Below are 13413 nucleotides of genomic sequence, written 5' to 3' on the forward strand. Positions count from 1 at the left end.
CAGTAATGATTTTCTTGATGTGTGAAGGTCGCTGCCACAGTAAAATTTTTCCTTTGTTGCTTACATTGGAGAAATTGTGTGAATTTTGTTTTCAAGTCAGCAGTGTGCCTCTACCTGGACTCACTCTGTAGCAGTCTTATTGCTTTGTCATTACACATAACAAAAGCAGATGTAAGAGAGGTAATATCTTTCATTGGACCAATGTCTGTTGGTGAAAGAGACAAGTGTCACTCTTAGTACCTTTCCCAGACCTGAAGAAGAGCTCTGTGTATCTCGAAAGATTGTGTCTTTCACCAACAGATGTTGGTCCAGTAAAAAGATATTATCTCACTCACCTTGGCTCTTTAATATTCTGGGGCTGACATGGCTACAGTAATGCTCCATAAAAGCAGATGTAGGTTGTTTGGCTGAAGGTCTCTGTAATCCAGTTATCCGCATAACACGGAGTGATAACTTTTAGGTATTTCCTTTTTTCCCCAACAAGTTCTCATCTCTCTTTTCTTTCTGTCTCCCCACTCCCCCCCCCCCCAATTTTGTTTTCATTGAAATCTGCAGATTTTTCTATTCACTTGCCTTGTGGATTTCTGGAATTCATCAATTTGTCTCAATTTTTTCACATATTTTAATATCTTTAGCCTTTCTTTTAACCTTTAACCTTTGAAAGAAATATGTTCTACAGAAGGAGATCCCAGCAATTCCCTCCCAATCGTCTATTATGTCTTGAATCTTAAAAAGGAGTGTGAATTTTGTAAGGTAAATTGGCTTTAAAGTAGAAACTAGGGCTGTCGAGATTAAAAAAATTAATAGTGATTAATCACGCTGTTAAAAAAAAAAATGAGTACCACTTAAATATTTTTGGATTTTATCTACATTTTCAAATATATTGATTTCAATTACAACAGAGAACACAAAGTGTACAGTGCTCACTTTATTTTTGATTAAAAATATTTGCACTGTAAAAAACAAAAGAAATAGTATTTTCAATTCACCTAATACAAGTACTGTAGTGCAATCTCTTTATCATGAAAGTTGAACTTACAAATGTAGAATTATGTACAAAAAAAACTGTACTGAAAAACAAAACAAAATGTAAAACTTTAGAGCCTACAAGTCCACTCAGTCCTATTTCTTGTTCAGACAGAGACAAACAAATTTGGTTATAATTTGTAGGAGATAATTCTTGTTTACAATGTCACCTGAAATTGAGAACAGGCATTCGCATGGCACTATTGTAGCCAGTGTCCAAGATATTTATATGGCACCTGCGCTAAAGATTCATATGTCCCTTCATGCTTCAACCACCATTCCAAAGGACATGCGTCCGTGCTGATAACTGGTTCAGTTTGATAACCATCCAAAGCAGAGCGGATCAACGCATGTTCACTTTCATCATCTGAGTCAAATGCCACCAGCAGAAGGTTGATTTTCTTTTTTGATGGTTCCGCTCGTAAGTGTTGCTCTTTTAAAACTTCCGAAAGCACACATCTTTTCCCTCTCAGATTTTGGATGGCACTTCAGATTCTTAAACCTTGGGTCGAATGCTGTAGCTATTTTTAGAAATATCAAATTGGTACCTTCTTTGCATTTTGTCAAATCTGCTGTGAAAGTGTTCTTAAAAAGAACATGTGCTGGGTCATCATCCAAGACTGCTATAACATGAAATATATGGCAGAATGTTGGTAAAACAGAACAGGAGACATACAATTCTCCCCCAAGGAGTTCAGTCACAAATGTAATTAACACATTTTTTTTAATGAGCATCATCAGCATGGAAGCATGTCCTCTGGAAACGTGGCTGTAGCATGAAGGGGCATACAAATGTTTAGCATGTCTGGCACGTAAATACCTTGCGACATCGGCTACAAAAGTGCCACGGAACGCCTGTTCTCACTTTCAGGTGACATTGTAAATAAGAAGCAGGCAGCCTTATCTCCCGTAAATGTAAACAAACTTGTTTGTCTTAGCAATGGGCTGAACAAGGAGTAGGACTGAATGGACTTGTAGGCCCTAAAGTTTTACATTGTTTTGTTGAGTGCAGTTATGTAAAAAAAAAAAAATCTACATTTGTAAGTTGCACTTTCACCATAAAGAGCTTGTACTACAGTACTTATATGAGGTGTATTGAAAAATACTATTTATTTTGTTTGACATTTTTACAGTGCCAATATTTGTAATAAAAAATAACAATATAAAGTGAGCAGTGTCTACTTTGTATACTGTGTTGTAATTGAAATAAATATATTTGAAAATATAGAAAAACATCCAAAACTATTTAAATAAATGGTATTCTATTATTGTTTAACAGTGTGATTAATCATGTGATTAATTTTTTTAATCGTTTGACAGCCCTTTTAAAAACTATTAACTATCAAGGAAGAAACAGTGGATGTATTGTGCTTGTGCTCTGTGATAACTTTGTTATAACTATTTAAGGTAATACTTCCAAATAAACTAACACTTTCCTACTAAAATATGGTGACTAGGCTGACACTAATTTTTATATAATATGCCTGGCGGGGCAGAGCATTCCTCTCGTTAAAAATAGCAAGATCAATGTTTGGTGAATTTTGATATGTTCTTGGAAAGTATTTTTGTTTTTGAAAGTGTGTTTCATATTACAGAAAGCTATCAAAAGGTATGTTGTAGTGAAAATTAAACATGGAGGCTTCTTTAATACAGGTAGTCTTGACTATTCACAAAAATGTTTCTTTAGTAACAGTTTTAAAGATGACAGTTTCTTGGTGTTTTGAATTTATCTGGTATCAGAGTAGCAACTGTGTTAGTCTGTAGCCGCAAAAAGAACAGGAGTACTTGTGGCACCTTAGAGACTAACATTTATTTGAGCATAAGCTTTCGTGGCCTACAGCCCACTTCATCAGATGCATAGAATAGAACATATAGTAAGAAGATATATATACATACAGAGAACATGAAAAGGTAGAAGTTGCCATACCAACTCAAAGAGGCTAAATCATTAAGATGAGCTATTATCAGCAGGAGGAAAAAAAACTTTTGTAGTGATAATCAAGATGGCCCATTTCAGATAGTTGACTAAAAGGTGTGAGGCTACTTAACACGGGGAAATAGATTCAATTTGTGTAATGACCCAGCCACTCCCAAATTCAAGCCCAAATTAATGGTATCTAGTTTAATTGTATCAAATTAATACCAAATTAATGGTATCACCCACAACTATTTCACATTTGGGGACAATATATACCTTCAAGTCAGCAGCAGTGCTATGGGTACTCGCATGGCCCCACAGTATGCCAACATTTTTATGGCTGACTTAGAACAATGCTTCCTTAGCTCTCTTCCCCTAACACCACTACTCTACATTGATGACATCTTCATCATCTGGACCCATGGAAAAGAAGCCCTTGAGGAATTCCACCATGATTTCAACAATTTCCATCCCATCATCAACCTCAGCCTAGACCAATCCACACAAGCGGTCTATTTCCTGGACATTACTGTGCTAATAAGCGATGGTCACATTAACACCACCCTATACCAGAAACCTACTGACCGCTATACTTACCTACATGCCTCCAGCTTCCATACAGAACACACCACACGATCAATTGTCTACAGCCAAGCTCTAAGATACAACCACATTTGCTCCAATCCCTCAGACAGAGACAAAGACGTACAAGATCTCTATCAAGCATTCTTAAAACTACAATATCCACCTGCTGAAGTGAAGAAACAGATTGACAGAGCCAGAATAGTACTCAGAAGTCACCTAGTACAGGACAGGCCCAGCAAAGAAAATAACAGAACACCACTGGCCATCACTTTCAGCCCCCAACTAAAACCTCTCTAGCGCATCATCAGAGATCTACAGCCTATGGTTGGATATTAGGAAAAACTTTTTCACTAGGCGGGTGGTGAAGCACTGAAATGGGTTACCTAAGGAGGTGGTGGAATCTCCTTCCTTAGAGGTTTTTAAGGTCAGGCTTGACAAAGCCCTGTCTGGGATGATTTAGTTGGGGATTGGTCCTGCTTTGAGCAGGGGGTTGGACTAGATCAGGGATCGGCAACCGGTGGCTCGCGGCTCGCCAGGGTAAGCACCATGGCGGGCCGGGCCGGCCCGGTTTGTTTATCTGCTGCGTCGACAAGTTCGGCCGATTATGGCTCCCACTGGCCGCGGCTCGCGGTCCCAGGCCAATGCGGGAGGCAGGAAGCGGCGCGAGCCGAGGGATGTTCTGGCCGCGGCTTCCTGCCTCCCGCATTGGCCTGGGACCGCGAACCGCGGCCAGTGGGAGCCGCGATCGGCCGAACTTGCCGACGCGGCAGATAAACAAACCGGGCCGGCCCGCCAGGGTGCTTACCCTGGCGAGCCGCGAGCCACTGGTTGCCGACCCCTGGACTAGATGATCTCCTGAGGTCCCTTCCAACCCTGATATTCCATGGTTCTATGATCCCTCACTCTTGCAGATCTTGGGAGACAGACCAGTCCTCGCTTACAGACATACCCCCAACCTGAAGCAAATACATTTTGAAGGATGTATAATGCGGCTATATTCAGTGTATGCCAAGATATTTACAGTTCTCTAAAATAAGTAGGCATTCTCTTAGTCACTAGCTGAAGAAATGTTGAGATAATGCTGTGTGTCCAGATTCTAAAATTGCTATTGGTATATTCTTTTAATCAGAGAGGCTCGTGGTGACTGCTGAACACTGTGAAAAGAGTCTGGAAGATTTGCTGCGAGAGAGGAAACCTGTGAGGTACAGTATCAGGGAAAACATAGGGAGAGAACACACTAACCAAAAGCTTTAAATACCTTATTTAAAGTGCAGACACAAATTTTCTTTAACAAAACAAACAAACAAACTACTTTTATAGATCCATATGAATTTAATACTTCTATTGGCTAATATTTAACCCTTAAGCACTGTCTTCCAGACTGCCAGACTTAACACTTGCTTAGGAGGGTTTGTGTATATTTCTTCAGACTCTGAAAGGTAAAGAATTTTAAAGAGAAATGTTTAAAATTAAATACTTTTCTGCACATTAAACCTTGTTTTCATTTTAATAAGTGAAAGTTAAGAGAAGGGATTAGCATTTACATAAAAATCAAAATGTAAAAACAGTGTTTACAAAGATTTGGCAGTTGAGGTTTACACTTCGACACAACGCAAAAATTTTCACAATACATTTCTACACAAGTAATACAAATGTAGGTGTGTGCAAAAACTCACAACACAGTTCTAACGTGAAGTTCTCCAACAAATTTGGTCCTTGCAGATACTATAGTAATTCCATGGTCATTATTGTGACTCTTATTGCAAATTTAAAATTGTAATTACTGTAAGGAAAGAAATATTGTTGTTCGTGGTTTCAGAAGAGCATATTTTAGGTAAGGTACTATCCAGATATGTTCCTATGACTTAGCACATAAACCTGTCTTTATCTGTATATGTAGAAGGTTTATACACAACATGAAGATCATGTCAGTAGCTCCCTTACAATTTCCTCTCTGTTTATTATGTGAGTTAAGTAGTTTCTGTGGGCACTATGTGTCCATATTATATTTCCATAATAATTCATTGTTAACACTAAGGTTGCACAGTTAACCATGCTGATCTATATCTGACACAGTAAAGAATGAACTTTTCCCTTTGTGCATACCAATAAGAATTACAATACAGTATTTACATATTAAATACTAATTCTCAACTATTATTATAGAATTTTTGGTACTCTGTAAGGTAACATAACATGATATCTAAAGATAACACAATATCTGAAGACTGCATTTTAAGGAGCAAAGTTAAAGGTTGAATGCAGAACCTTAACTTTCATACTATACCTGTATATATGCTGTGTATTCATATGGGGCCTGATCCAATGCCCATCAAAGTCAATAGGAAACTTTCCATTAACTGTGGTGGGCTTTGGATCAGTCCCTTTCATACTCCTACGAAGCTTTAGAAATAATTAAAGCAGGAGAAACCCGACCCCCCCTTACCTTGCTCTACTATACCACTTTCTCATGGGCCTCCCAAAAATATATGTTTTAGTGTGGGATGTGAGGGAGCACAGATTGACTACTCCCTCTTGGCTAGTTTGGAGAAAAGTCCACTTAAAATAAAATAGCTATTTGTTTTGGATTAAATAATAAAAAAATGCCTGTACAAAGGTGACCTTGCAGTTAATTTTACAGTAACCCCAGCAACAATAAAACAGTCGTTCAAACAACCTTCTCCCAGCCCACCCACCCCCCCCAAGAAGTCCTGTTTTCCCTCCTTTTAGGGAAATAGCCTCAATCTTCTCTAAAAGTCTTCTTAAATAATATCTTTTGCAGCAGTGGCTCCTGGCTCTTTTACTTGTGCAATGCATTTCTCAACCCCCCTGACTACTGTTTGTTTTTATAGCACTTGAAGATATCTTAAGTGTCTTAGGGAATTTCAGAAATGATGTACTAACTTTGTTCAGTTGTTATGGTTTGTCTTTACAACAAGCAAAGTTATTCATCCTCAGTAATGACTAACTGCATTAGTATGCAGAATTTCAGCCATTTTTGCTGTGGCTCTGTCCCAAAAGTGGGAGAAATTTGTGTGGTGATTTTTTTGTTTGTTTATTTTTTGTGTGTGGGGGGGAATCTGATGTTGGGTTTTGGATTTTTTTTCATTTAACACAAAAATGCTGAAAAGCTTTTACTGAGATGTTAAAATAAATCTGAGTTCAGGTATTGAAACTTATTTCCAAACAGGAATTTTTAAAGAAATAATGAGCATATGAAATGGAAAGTAATTCCTATGTCCTCAGTATAGTAGGTGCTACTGCTGCAGTTGATAGCATAAAAGCTAAGTTATGCTTCTCTTCAAGCAATATTTCCAGTGAGACTAAGACAAATATTTCCCCTTTACTTGTCTTTTGTGAGACCCATGAATAGCCAGAAATAATTTGGACAGGAGCAACTCCCAGTTATTTGATCTGTCTATGTCTATTAGCTTTGTAGAGAACTGTTTGACTTTTTCCACGTATTCTGATTGCATTAGTCTATGATGATAGAGCAGGTTTAATACCCAGAGCTGGTGTGTATGCTATTGTAATTAATTTAATAAACTGTTTATGGAATGGAGAAGCTGCTCTTACGGTTTCTAGATTAGTTTTTCCCACACTTGCCAGAAACTAAGTCTTTTGCACCTGTACCACAAGTTGATGTAAAGTCAGCAGGAAATCTTCTATTAGGTTAGTGCTGAAATTCAAGACATACCATTGTGGACTGTCCAGCTTTCCATACATATTGCAAAATAACAGGTTATCCAGCTGTCTGGTAGTTACTTGCAGTTAATTATCTAAAGTCATGCATCACTTATGGCACACATTACTTGGTCTGTTTTACGTTTTTTCTTTTTAAAAGTGAACAAGAGCATCCTTCATGTTTGAAGTTAACTATCCTCAAAGTTTGACCAGGACCTCTTACCTATGGGTGGGTTCATCAGAATTAACAGGTTCTTTTGGGCTCCTGGGCTCTGCTCTGCTGTGGGATAAGCACAGTGTGGTAACTACTTTACTGGGAAATGGGAGTATGGAGCCACTGCTGCTGGCCCTGGAGCTGCCCACATTGCTGGACTCATTCAGTTCTCTCCATTTCACACAGAAAAAGTTACTTCCAGAACCTGGAGGATTAGACATTTAAGAGATGCAGGGCTGCCTGCAAAGTGCTGATACTTACCACCACTGCATAATGGCTCAGGCCAGACTCCGTCAGGAGATAGAGACAAAACTATCCCTTCCATGCCTGGGAGACCAATTAAAACCATCTCAGTGATGTTAGTCATGGGGAACAGTAGAGGCAGTGCCAGGAATCGATGTATTCCCAAAAGAACAACATTAAATTGTATTTATGACAACATTTCCGTAGAATGTGGGCAGCATAGCTACACAGGCCCTTGAGGCACTAGAAAAAGCCCGTCAAATGTTTGTGCATGTGCACCCCCTCCACACATACACACACACGTTAGGTTCCAGATACCTCCTAATGAAACAGAGCCAAAGTTCTGAGAACTTCCTTCCTACCACATATGGGCAAATGCCTCACATCTTGCAACTTTCAGAATCCCCTTAGGAGAAGAGGAGAATAAATAACTTCCAACAGTGGATCAAGGTGTGAGTGGGCTTAGGAGATGAATCCTGTGCAAGTGGTCAAGAGTCCTTATGGCTAACCAGTGATGGATTCTCACCACTGACACTTTTTAAATCAAAATTGAATGTTTGTCTAAAAGACATGCTCTAGGAATTATTTTGGGGAAGTTCTATGGTCTGTATTATACAAGAAGTCATACTGGGTGATCACAGTGGTCCCTTCTGGCCTTGGAATCTATGAATAAACTGATCTCCAAATTTGTGGATGGGAAAGTGTTTCCCTGGGGCACATTGGCAGGAACGTGGCAATATTGTCACCTTTGAAGCACAGAGTTGGGATTGCGTGTTAGGCTCCCATGCTTTATTCTATAGCGCTGCAGAGGTGTGGTCCAGAACACTGGATGGCTTTGTTCCATCCTGTCTGTTTTTTCTATGTTCTCTGCTTTGTCATATGTCTTGGGAGCCTGCTGTATTTTAAATACCAAAGGAGTTGTTCATCTCTAGAAAACAACAATATTAGTTCACCAGTATTGTTAACTGCTGAGTCACGAACTAGCCTATTCCAGACTGTTGATTAGCCTTTACCTGGTGTTGGGGAGGGTTGGCCTCCATAGCTATGACTGGAACTTGGGAGACGGGAGTTCAGTTCCTGGTTCAGCCACAGACGCAGTGTGTGCTTAGATCAGTCACTTTCTCTTTCTGGCCTCTGTTCCCCATCTGTAAAATGGGAGACATCCTTTTTTCCATTCTTTGTCTTTTGTGTTTGAGTCTGTTCTGCAGCATGGGTTGTCTTTTACTACGTGGCTATACGATGGGGCTTCCAGGGATTGTGGTAACATATAAATAACAATCCGAAAGCTTGATAGAACTTCCATTTATAGTTGGAGCTGCAAACGTGTATCCTAACTAGTGTGAGTGTCCTAACTTTTGTATAGCTCAGACACTCAGGTTACCTTTCCTAGACCTGAAGAAGAGCTTTATGAAGCTCAAGCTTGTCCCTTCCACCAACAGTAGTTGGTCCAATAAAAGATATCACCTCATCCATCTTGCCTCTCTTCTAAGCATCTGTAAAATGGGTTATTAGTCCAGCTCATGCTCTCCCTCAAAATCTAATTAAAATAACCCTTATTTGTGTGGCAATAATCCAGGTCCCTCCACTCTGAGGAGAGGAGGTGAAAACTGAAAGATCATGCTGCATGGTGGGAGTAGAGACGGGAGAGAGTGCCACCTTCACACATTTGGGAACTCTTAGAATTCCCCTGCCGCTGCTTTGGAGTGGCCAGGCTTTGTGGAATTTTTGGGGTGGAGCCAGGTGCAGGAAGGTTTGGAGTTAGATCATCTACTCTCTTCAGTATTCTCCCTTGTTTACCATGGAAATATTCATATGGATAGTTCACCTGGAATTAATGCTATTTGAAGCAGCATTAATTCCTGTGAGTTCTCTTCCTGGCTGCTGTGATGAAGTCGCATGGGATTCTGGTAAGTAGCACAGCTCCATTTGAAACTCTAGTGCCATAGGGAAGGTAAGCAACAGCAATGGTGCTAGTGACAAGCATTGATGTGGGAGTCTCTGGTGACTTTCTTATCCAGGAGCATTTGGGCAGCCATGTCTCCTTTTTAAGCCACACCAATTCTGTCGTCTTGAGAGGACATGTACAAGTAGATTATTCTATGTAACCCATTCAGTTTCTAGGGACAATGACCATGGGCTTCTCAGTATGGGAAGGCATGATCTAGATAATAGTTTCTTGTTCACCTAATCATAGTAACTTGCAGTGTAGTTTTCCTCACTGTAGCTTTAATTTTCTTAACCATTGCTAACACAAAATCAGTTTTGAGAAATATCTTCATGAGACATTTTAGGACCAGTTTTTTTTAAAAGGGCCAGGCATTTGTGCACACAGTAGTTGCACTCCTGATTTGTATGTCCAGAGATTCATAGAATATCAGGGTTGGAAGGGACCTCAGGAGGCCATCTAGTCCATCCCCCTGCTCAAAGCAGGACCAATCCCCAACTAAATCATCCCAGCCAGGGATTTGTCAAGCCTGACCTTAAAAACCTCTAAGGAAGGAGATTCCACCCCATCCCTAGATAACCCATTCCAGTGCTTCACCACTCTCCTAGTGAAAAAGTTTTTCCTAATATCCAACCTAAACCTTCCCCACTGCAATTTGAGACCATTACTCCTTGTTCTGTCATCTGGTACCATTGAGAACAGTCTAGATCCATCCTCTTTGGAACCCCCTTTCAGTTAGTTGAAAGTAGCTATCAAATCCCCCTTTATTCTTTTCTTCTGCAGACTAAATAATCCCAGTTCCCTCAGCCTCTCCTCATAAATCATATGCTCCTGCCCCCTAATCATTTTTGTTGCCCTCCACTGGACTATTTCCAGTTTTTCCACTTTCTTCTTGCAGCGTGGGGCCCAAACTGGACACACTACTCCAGATGAGGCCTCACCAATGCCGAATAGAGGGGAATGATCACGTCCCTTGATCTGCTGGCAATGCTCCTGCTTATACAGCCACAAATGCCATTAGCCTTCTTGGCAACAAGGGCACATGATTGACTCATCCAGCTGTGTAGCCACTTGGTCTCTAGTCTGTAGCAGTGCATGGGATTCTTCCATCCTAAATGCAGAGATTAGGCCCTGAAAACTTGGCCCTAAGCGTCTAGTGAATTGCCTGTAACAATGCCTGTGTATGTAAGGGTTCTTGTGAATATACTACTTAGATATCTTCAAAATGAGCTAAACGAAATACCTGAAAAATCTGAAGGGAAAATGATAAAATTCCAAAGTCCATCAAGTTCTGTAAGGTCCGTTCTCACCATTGTTTAAAGCTTTATTAGGTTTTTAAAGTTACTCTCTGCTTACCACCACTTTGATACCCAGAGGTGACAAGTTAAGATATTAAAAGATGGGGAATTAAAAAAAAAATTGAGCTATTTTAGAACTATTTCTTTGGGATCATTTTTCCAGACAATATTAAAGAAACTTTAAGCAACACTTCATTGCTGTTATATTATGAGTTATGTGTATTTTTCCTTGCGTGTCATGCCTGAAGTGGTTTTATTTTTCATTCCTTGATGAAGTTGATCTGCACTTGTATTCTTAATAATAAAAATGCCAACAAATGTAGCATTCAGACATTTAGCAGACTTCTGGCACCTCCAATAGTGTTTCTGGATTAGTCTTAAATGTGTGACTAGGGCGGTCTACGCATATTTTTCTTTAATACAAAATAGTTTTCATATGTTTTGAAAGTTATGGTTTAGAAAAACTACCAGCGAACCATCAGAGATAGGGGTATAGTATGTTGTACATGGACTCTTTGATAGGAAGCAGGCTATGTCTGCAGCTGCTTACTAGCTTGGTGGAAAATATGATCTGAGTGTCTCTGATGAGTAAGTTTTATTTGCCTTTATGAAACTATTGTCTGCTCACTCAATTAGATTTCTTCATTCCATTCTGGAAAGAATGCAGTTCTTGGAGTGAAATTACAGTATGAAAGGTACTGTAGAGAAAAAGATAACTTCTGTATAGCTATGGATTTTAAAAAAACCTAGACTTACAGATGGGTGCAAGTCTTCTAAAGCCTGAAACTTTACTATGGTTGGAGTTCAAAAGCTGCACATGACCAGGACATCAAGGGATGCATCTACTCTGCTTTGAATCAAGACAGTGGGCTCAAACTTTCCATGAGAAACCCATGTGCTATAATGAAGGTATACTGAACAAGGGTAGATGATGTAGTAAAATGCACTAGCATTAATAGACAGAATCTTTTAAAAAGTAATTTCTCTCTTGCCATGTATAAGATACAATACTTTGGGGCATTTACTATCTTCTGAGTTTTCCTTCTAATTCTTTGCCAGAGGTTTATTTCCAAAACAAAATGTATTTTAGTGAAAACATGATGTAAGAATAACATTAGTCAAGATTGTTTATTCATTATCTAAAGCTAATTTTCTTAATATAGAAATCAAACACTTTTGTAAATAACAAAATTGGAGTTGGAGCTAGATTGTAAAATATAATCAACTGTAGCATTCCTTCTATACAATAGATATATTTTGCATTTGTTCTTTTATGTGAACAGTTACGAATGTTCAGAATGTTAAATAATGACAACAAAAAATAGCTTATGTGAGGTATTGAATACATGCCCAATCCTGTCCCATAGAAGTCAATGATGCTTTTCCATTTTCTACAATGGGTGCAGTAACAAGCTGTGAGTATGTGTGTGGTGTGCGCATATACAATTTACTATATGCCATGTAAGTTACACTTTTCTTAAATTCTAAACATGTCCTATGTGTGAACTATAGGGTTTCTCTACACAGGCTTATATTTAGGGTATAGTTTTTCTTTCCTCACATGATAGAGGAACCAATACAAATATACTGTTTTTCTTCTGCCAAGGCATACTTCAGTTGTATTTTTGACTTTAAAAAAAGTCATGGTATGTCTACCATATCTCTCTAATGTAAAATAATAGTAAGCATGGGTAACGCATGTAGCTGAATTCCTGCTTTCATTCTATTTTACCCTGTCCCCGTTACAGCTCCTCATAACTTTTTCTAACAAATTCCTTTTCTGCTGAAACTGTCGATGCCCAATTTTTCGGGAAGAAAAGTTGGTCAGAATCAGTGGGACAGTGTTTCATTCATTCAAATGTGGAGGAAGGAAAATATACTTTACGCTCCAGTGAGAAATTTTGAGCGGACAGAGTTTTAAACCATTCGTTCTCCAAAAATCCTACCAGAGCAGTGCTGTCCTCCTAAGGGGAGGTATCTTGATCCCGTTGACACATTTCTGCCACAGACTTTTTAAGGGTATACATAGAATCCCATTTAATATAAGTGTGCATGTTATCCCTAGCAAACCACCAGACTGGACAAAGAATCTACCAATGAACATCTGATTTGTGAGTGTTCAAATCTTACTGGTTTACATGAGCTACAGATGTCATAGAAAGCTGTTAGTGTTTTTCATCTTGGTTCTAACCCCACCCCCAAAAAAACCCTTCTGAAAACCCATACCAGAGGGAGCAGGAGCAGTATGATGGCCTCAGATTACTACTTTTGGTCACTGAATTTGTACCCATCCATGACTTCTAATTGTAAATGCTTGTAGGGAAGTCCTGAACCCATGTGAGTTTACATCAACTCAGATCTTAAGTCTTCTGTGAATCTCAAAATAGGTCTTTCCCAGTTCTTCTGTAACACATTTTAATTCCCCGAAGTGCTTCTCGTGGTATTCCTCTCAGTTCTTTACATATGTTTCTAAAATAGTATTCTAAATGGAGCACTAAAC

General features: G+C 39.1%; 1 protein-coding gene across 3 annotated transcripts in view; it reads left to right on the forward strand.

The window, feature by feature from the left end:
• Positions 1 to 13413, forward strand: part of TBCK (TBC1 domain containing kinase) — a 167873-nt gene that overhangs the window by 6186 nt on the left and 148274 nt on the right. For all 3 annotated transcript variants that reach the window (XM_045018236.1, XM_045018237.1, XM_045018235.1), the window contains exon 3: positions 4659 to 4731. In XM_045018236.1, coding sequence (XP_044874171.1) covers positions 4659 to 4731 — 73 coding nt within the window. The remainder of the gene's footprint in view (positions 1 to 4658; positions 4732 to 13413) is intronic.

Source organism: Mauremys mutica, chromosome 5 (assembly GCF_020497125.1).
Source record: "Mauremys mutica isolate MM-2020 ecotype Southern chromosome 5, ASM2049712v1, whole genome shotgun sequence".
Taxonomy (NCBI): Eukaryota; Metazoa; Chordata; order Testudines; family Geoemydidae; genus Mauremys; species Mauremys mutica.